At 36.7% G+C, this 8057-nt stretch overlaps 1 protein-coding gene across 1 annotated transcript; it reads right to left on the bottom strand.

Moving 5' to 3' along the window:
• Positions 1 to 5422: 5422 nt before the first annotated feature.
• Positions 5423 to 8057, bottom strand: mgme1 (mitochondrial genome maintenance exonuclease 1). Its single transcript, XM_046873510.1, has 4 exons — positions 7481 to 8057; positions 7066 to 7288; positions 6057 to 6189; positions 5423 to 5959 (listed from the first exon to the last, which is right to left on the bottom strand). Exons 1-4 carry the CDS (start codon positions 7971 to 7973, stop codon positions 5807 to 5809), a joined length of 1002 nt encoding a protein of 333 aa, XP_046729466.1. The 5' UTR covers positions 7974 to 8057; the 3' UTR covers positions 5423 to 5806.

An 8057-nucleotide genomic window follows, 5' to 3' on the forward strand; every position in this document is an offset into this window, starting at 1 on the left:
TGTGTCTGTGTATGTGTTTATGTATTTAAAACAAATCAGAACATTACTTTAAATACTGGTAGCACCACAGACAAAAGTTGTTGTCACCATTATTTGATTAAAATAACTTACAAATCAAATTATCCTTAAGCTTTAATTTGATGGGATATAGGGTCCATGTACATTCTGGAATTTAAATTTTCATTTTAGAAAGAGAATCTCAAAACAAGTAATTTTTCTTTTTCTTTGTGGATGCACAGAAAAGAAAATCAAAGGGAAACTAAAACAGAAAAATTACTATTTCAATTTATGACACAGGAATTCGACTTTTTATGCAACCAGGGAAAGTGTCAAAATGACCATCAACCTATTTCTTGTCATTGCACTGCTTTTTTCAATCTACCACTGGTGTATCATTTCCTGGCTCTGACACAACACAGACGCAGGCTAGTTTATGAAGCTAACAATAAGCAGGGCAGAAGGCAACAAGAAATATGGGGCTAACGTGGATGAGACAGAGGGGGGTCAGTGATGTAAACATGACTGAGAACAGAGAGTTTCCTGATCACCTGATCATCATCATCTTTTCTCTGCTTGTGCTTTATATGGTGGTTGTTCAGCCTGGTTACATTCATTAGATAACAAAATTTTAAATTCAGTTTTATTAAAATATTAATATGCTTTTCCCTGGTGGTCTAGTGGTTAGGATGCGGCGCTCTCACCGCTGCGGCCCGGGTTCGATCCCCGGTCAGGGAACCAACCCCAGCCACTTTCAGTGCCGGTCCCAAGCCCAGATAAATGGGGAGGGTTGCGTTAGGAAGTGCATCCAGCGTAAAAAACATGTGCCAAATCAAACATGAGGAGGAACGGGAGAAGCCGAAAAAAAGTTGTTGTTTTTTTTTTTAATATATTAATATGATGTGAGGTCCAGTTACCAGCGTGACACTAAAGCTGCTAGTAGTAATGACTACTTTTTATTTAAGTACATGCACTTTAACTAAGTGTAGTCAGTACTTCAACTTTTACCAGAGTATTTTAAAACAAGTAGTGGTACCCCGCATTATCGACCAGATCGGACATCGACCTTTTCACAGTTTTTCGACCGAAATTTGCACCCACTGAACCACCAAATGCCCGCTTATCGACCTTTTTTTACTTTTTTTTTTTTACTTTTGTAATGTTTTTAATTTATACTTTTTACTGTATTATTGTCAGAAATCCACCTGCCACGTGCCCTTCGGTGGCTGTCAAAACCTCCGCTTTCCCTGAAGCCCCCGGCTTCAATAATGCAAACCTGGGGCTCATTATTCACTCATCCCCAGCTCCTATATAAACCCCTCATTCAGCCACACTCCTTGTCGGTTACTGTTGGTATGTGAAGGTGTTTGGTGCATGTTTGTCTGTGTTTTCCGTCACACGTATTCCTATGTGTTTCTTCCTTTCCGGACTCCGCGCACTCTCCACGGCTGCGCTTTCTTTCCAAAGCGCACCACGGATTACCGTGCATTCGCACGTGGACCTTGCCCCTCCAGGGTGTACCACGGATATCTCTCTCTCATTTGCCGGGATTCTATGGACTGCCGTGTGTGTTTTTGTGTTAAACTCTCCGTGTTTTCGTTAAACCAAAGCGAACTGTGCTCCGGCTTTGCCTCCAATCATTACGCTGCATAACAATTATATACAGTATTATTTATGTACCTGTATTAATACTGCTAAAAACAGGGCAAAACATTTTAATAAATGGGTATTGATGGAGGTTGGGAACAGATTAATTGGTTTTCCATTATTTCTTATTGGATAATTACATTCGCTCTTCAACCTTTTCGCATTTCAACTGGTTTTAAGGAACGGATTAAAGTCGATAAGCGGGGTACCACTGTATCTGTACTTGAGTGAAGGATGTGTGTACTTTTGCCAACTCTGACCTTAATGTGATTTTCGAAATGTCATCTTCCTCAATATCAATTAACTTGGTGTGTACATATTGGAAAACAGTGGGGTTTTCAGCAAGAAATGTATGAAGATATTGTACTGAACATGCAGGACTGAGTTCTATCTCCAACCTACATTTGCACATAAGCTACTTCTGATCTGAAGCTGCTGGCTTGGTGCGACTCTCCTGAAACTGCTGTGATGTATTGCTTCTGCAGTTCTGCAATTAAACATAAATAATTAAGCATTTTTTCCTTTTTAGTTTCCCTTTGATTTTCTTTTCCGTGCATTCATGAAGAAACAGGTAAATGGCTTGTTTTTCTGTAGTTCTGAAGTTCTGGAGAATTAGAAGAAAAAAAATGTCCCTTTTTATTTTCAGATTCTCTTTAGAATTTGAAATTGAATAACCAGAAGATACATATACCCTAAAGCATATAAAACACATTTTATGTAAATAGAAATATAGATAACTTATAGAAACTGCAAATAAAAAAAAGTGCTTCTCATTTTCCTCTCCAATTGAGTGACCCAGATGCAGCTTCACAAATTTTACAGTTCACGAAGTTTAATGCATTGAAACTGATCCGTTTAATACCATGCATCTTTGGGGAAATGGAGTTTATATTTAATTTAAATTGTCTAAGTTACAAAGAATCAGAAGAGGTAACTAAAGTTGTATAGACGTTGTATTTGGCTGACAAGGAATAAACCACATCCTCATACTGTCTTTGACAAAATGCAAAAGATATTTGATGGAAAATGTTTGATTGTGTAGGTTAGGGGTGGGATTTGAAGCTTTGTGTAAACTATAATGGTTCCTTAACTGTATTAGTGACAGCTGAGTTGTCTGCTATGAGAGGCTGGGAGCAAACTAGGAGTTAGAATATATGTGAAATTATTAAATAATATGACAAAATACTTTTATTGGAATATTTTTATTGTGATAGAAAAAGAAACATTTGTACTTTTTGTTTAGTAATAAACATGTTATCAAAATGGTTTGCAGTGAGTCATGTACCTTTCAGAATTTGGTCAAATATAATAATGGTTAAAAAAAAAAATCTTCCTGAGTATTTGTATCATGAGTTGTGTCTCATGACTTGTTTGAGAGCTGTTTTTTTTCAGCTGACTGTGACTAAAGTGAATGTTACACAGGGAAAAAGGGAAACTGCAGTACACACGTCAGCTATACTGTGGAGAGGGAGAGAGAGAGAGAGAGAGAGAGAGAGAATATCCATAGTATCTTGGGATTGTGCTTCTAAAGTCCTTTAAACATTACATGGTTGTAAGAATAACAATAGTCTGTAAAATAAAGATTGAGAGCATTAGAAAATGTAAAAGTAACAAAGATTAGTTATTGCTTATTATTTTAGTGCATACTTCTGGCTTGTCAGAATTGAGTTAATAAAGCATCCACTGTTCTTTACACATTCCTCAACATTATAAAGCCGATGTCTTCTCTGTCTATGCTGAAGCAAAGCAGCCGGTCTAATATGGATTATTGCGGAACACCAAACTTTAACTTAGTAAGTGTTGGGAAGTCACCAATTGCATCTACGAACTGAAAATGAAGTCATATAAGACCTGAGCCATTGAGGGCTGTACCCTTTACTCCAACATTACTTTTAGTCCATCTAGGAAAATGGTATCAGTGGTGTTAAAAGCTTCACTGAGGTCAAAAAACACAAGCAGGGACAGTTTGGTATTTTTCAGTTCTTTACCAGTTCTGAATAAAAAAAATATTTTTTAGAAGAGGTTTATTTTTACCTGTTAAAAGAAACATGAAATGGGTAGATGAGAATGAGATTTCTCATTTTTATAAGAAATTAAGTGAAATTAGGTTGATCTCGAAATTTTAAATTAAACCATGGTTATCTGATATTGTAAAGTACAGGGTTGGACAACATTTATGTTCTAATATTAAAATAGTTAAATTTAATGTATTTGTATGATCTTTATACCACAGTGGTAGTTTTTAAAACCACATTATCTGAAGTGACTGAAGTATGTTGACTCGAAGCATTCAGTCGTCTGATTAAGTTTTGTCATATGGTGATCCAGTCATAGCTGATAACTCAGGGGATTATTGGAGATGTACATTTGATGCGTCAATGCATGATGCATAAATAATGACTAAGGCTTGTTTTAGATGTGATGATCTTTCAGACCGTTTTACTGTGACTATATTTAACTGAATGTAAGTATTGGATCAAATTGTGATCATTATGAGTGGGTATTACATATAAAATCACACTACTGATCAAAATTTATGTTAATTTGGTTACAAACTAAGTATTTCTGTATTTTTCTTTTCTCTGGGAAAAACTTAATGTGTTGGAACATCACTAGTGACATCACTAAGGTTGATTAAGATCAATACTATCTGTCTATCTGGACTATGTTCCATATGTCTAGCAAATACTCAATGATCCCCATGTAGAAAACAGGATGAAAAAGCTGTAGCAGTGTTTACAGAGGAAATTCTCTACAATCCCTGAAGTTTAATGGTCATATTATCACTGAGTTACCACAGGAAAGCGTGGCAAAACCGAGGTGGGACGTACCATGTCAGGTAATGCGGACAACTCCGTCTGCGATAGTTATCAGTTATCAGGCTTGCAGGCTGTACTCGACACAAAGCAGGGTGCTCTGCTCACCACAATTTTACCGATTTGTTATGTGAATTACTGATGACCTCCCTCATCAACAAAGCATTTCCATCTGTAGAACTGCTGCTGCTCACTGGAGTCTTTTTTTTATTGCAGCTTTCTGACTAAATTCTAGAGATTGGGGTATGTGTGAAAACCCCAGATCACAAGTTCATACTCTAAACAAACACCCGGGAACCAATAATGTCACCAACACAGTCACAAAGATCATAGTTTTTCCTTGTCTGATGGTTCATGTGAATATTGTCAGAAGCTGCTGGCTTGTACCCAAATGCTTTTATACATGGCGAGGCTGCCAAATGACTGACTAAATAATTGCACAAATTAGTAAATAAATAAACTGGATAGTGAATGTATATAGACCGTGTACAGAGGGTCTGTAGGCTGGGCTGAAACACTGCTGACAGAGGAGAACAGAGAAGAATAACCAAATTGATCTGAACTGACAGTAAGACTATAATTTTGCACATATGCACTGTTATGGTGATAAGAAAATGATCTCAGAATGCAGAATGCTATAATGGGAAGAATCACTAAAAGTGTCTTACAGATAAATGTTCCCCTGTTCCAAGATGAAAACATGAAATATTTCCTAATTGTTTCCATGTGTTTCTCTGCTGCTTGATCTTTCTAAAACGTCTGTACTAACTTAAACAGAATAGCAAGGCAGCACATTAATCACTAATGATTCTATATGAATTAAAATGATCAGTAATTAATGTTTTATTTATTAATATTATTTCTTTCCAGAAAATTCTTTTGGCAGGATTTTCTTTTACCACTTTGTTACCTACATTTCTATAGGTATCTATGGACCAAGTAACTTGCTGGGGGGGAAAAAAAGTTTTTTATTTTATTTTATTTAAAATGCAAACAATGCAACAAATAAAAACACTATTCTAAAATTAGAGCTTATGAATATGACAAATGATTGCCAAGAAAGGAGGTCATATAACTACATTATTTGAGATGAAACCACATGCCAGCAATAAATCAGAGATCATTCCTGCTGCACAAAATTAGCCACAACATTCAATAAAAACTAGTTCAAGTATTACTTTAATGTATAGCAGAAATTATATAAAATACGTAAATAAAGTATTTTATAAAGCATCTGTGGAGATAAAAAAAAAACAACTCCAGACAGGTGTTGATCAAATAAAACACTTCTTTCCATGGAGTCTGTAAACCATTTTTTGCAACAGAACACCGTTGCTTCTGATCTATTAGCTAGAACTGGTTGACATATCATGCTCCATATATTCCTCCAGTCTGAAAAGCCATTTATTCCAGTACTGTACTACTTGGTCTGCATTCAGGAAGTGACAGTGGGCTGGTGAGCCATCTTTGTAGGCAACAACAATTAATCCACTGTCCACCTACAGATGGAGAAAAACATTTAGAACATAACTATCAGCACATTCAAATGAGGGGGAAATATTTCACAATATTTCACAAAAATATGAATTAACATACCTGGTAGTTATAGTTAGTATCACTGTTTAAGGCTCCAATGTAGGCAGCCACCTGCAAGGGGTTGTCATATGTGTTGTAAAGTAAAGGCTTTGGTTTTTCTGATGTCTTCCATTCTATGGCACACAGGGAATTCCTGTATATTAAGAACATTTTTAGTTGTTATAGCCAAAATATATAGAATGAGCAAAAGGGCTGTGTAGTTTATTTCATGGTCATACTTTACATAGTTTAATGTTTATAGTTTACATAGTACATAATTCCTTTTTTATTAATGTTACAATCATATCTATTTCTTTTCATGGTAGGATTATGGACATTTGTGTTCTATAAAATATACTGAAAAAGTTACCACCTTGGCTTTTACGGAATAATTACTGAAGCAATTTATGTTTTAGCTAGCAATAAGTTATTTAACCCTAATTGATGCAGTGAGTAGCTTCTCATTTCTTTAACGAACATGATGGAAGACAAATACTGTGGTTGTGGAAATTATTTTACTGTTTTAGAAGGATGAAATAATTAACGCCCTGCATCAAAACGAATCAAAGAAACAACTAAGGATATTGCTAAAACTGCCAAAAAGACTAAACTGCAGCCCTAAGAAGACCACTTCAGTGTCACTGTCCAGATTTACCCTGTTTCAGGTTATAAGTACATCAGGGTAAGAAGAATATGAAGTAATGCCTAGTGCCTACAGTACAAACCTGTAGAAAAAGGTAACCCTAGTGAGAATCTCTGAAACAAAATTATGCAACAGTCTGAGACTCATCATAATTAAAAGATCTTGGCAAGAAATTAAAGCAACTGGATAGACATTAATGTTCACATCAGATTATCAATATTATGCCATTAAAAATGAAAGTGACTTTTTATCAGGCAGTGTAATTTTGCTTGGCAATAACCATTAAAAATAATGAATCAAAATAGCCACTGGAAATGTATTTTTTCACCTGTAATCCAGTGATGTTTACAGTTTTAAAACTACCGGACTGAAACAACTGATTCTCACTTGTACATGGCAACACAATCAACAATGCCCAGGTACTGCAGGGGCCGATGGTGCACAACACTCTCGATGGCTTTGACTCCTGTAATGTCCTCCAACACATAACTGAGACTTCCTAAATATCCAGAGACGTTTTCCAGACATTCGTGGTATTCAGTTAGGGATTTTTCTCCAGTTAAAATTTCTTCAACAGCTTCATGCAACACTTTCCCCTGTGTGAAAAGATCTAAAAAATAAAAAAAACACACACAAATAAAGACACAATAGACAACATTCGCTTTGCTACTGAAAGAGAAACGAGTGGTTCCATCAAATTCAGGCAAAGATCAAACTTCCTGGCACTTCGATAATTCCTGGTTCCAGCTTTACTTGGGCACAAAAATAAAATATGCAGATGACACCATGGTGGAAAACCTACTGTTGCTGTATTCTTTGAAACCTTCCACACCAAGTTCAGCAATCTTCCTTCTCTTCCATCTCTCCAAATAAAATACTTGCTGGGCTGACATTGTCTTTTGGAGTATTTTTGTTACACTTGGTATAGAGGCGTGATCTGAAGCTCTGTGTAATCTTATCTGAGTCATGATTCCCTCCACGTTCTCTGCATCAGGGACACGTTTTACATCGTTCAACAGAGGCCACGGGTTTCTCAGCGCTCTGCATTCCCGAGGCTTACATTTCACGATCGCTCCGTAAAGCCACTGATCTTCGTTTTCAATACTTTCTGGAGTCTGAGAGCTGGTTCTCATAGACACCACCGCTTTCACCAGCGAGGAATAGTGTTCAGAGTCGACATCCCTGTAGTGACTGCTCTTCTTACGCGCGCGCAAGCCAGGGGAGGAGAAAAACGAGCGTCCAGAGAGCAAAGCGCTCAAACCACACGGCTGCAGCCACAGTCTGCAAGCCCGCATTTTGGCTCCCGTTTTAGCGAAATACTACGTCCACTTATACCGCCCAGAGCTATTACATTTATTACCAATCTAACAAATTTCACT

This window comes from Silurus meridionalis, chromosome 2, assembly GCF_014805685.1.
Source record: "Silurus meridionalis isolate SWU-2019-XX chromosome 2, ASM1480568v1, whole genome shotgun sequence".
Classification (NCBI taxonomy): Eukaryota; Metazoa; Chordata; class Actinopteri; order Siluriformes; family Siluridae; genus Silurus; species Silurus meridionalis.

Coding starts and splice junctions, on each gene's coding strand:
- mgme1 (XM_046873510.1), bottom strand. CDS start 7,973: ATGCGGGCTTGCAGACTGTGGCTGCAGCCGTGTGGTTTGAGCGCTTTG. Junction 7,289..7,480: donor TTTCAAAGAATACAGCAACA/GTAGGTTTTCCA, acceptor TTTATTTTTTAG/ATCTTTTCACACAGGGGAAA. Junction 6,190..7,065: donor GATTGTGTTGCCATGTACAA/GTGAGAATCAGT, acceptor CTTAATATACAG/GAATTCCCTGTGTGCCATAG.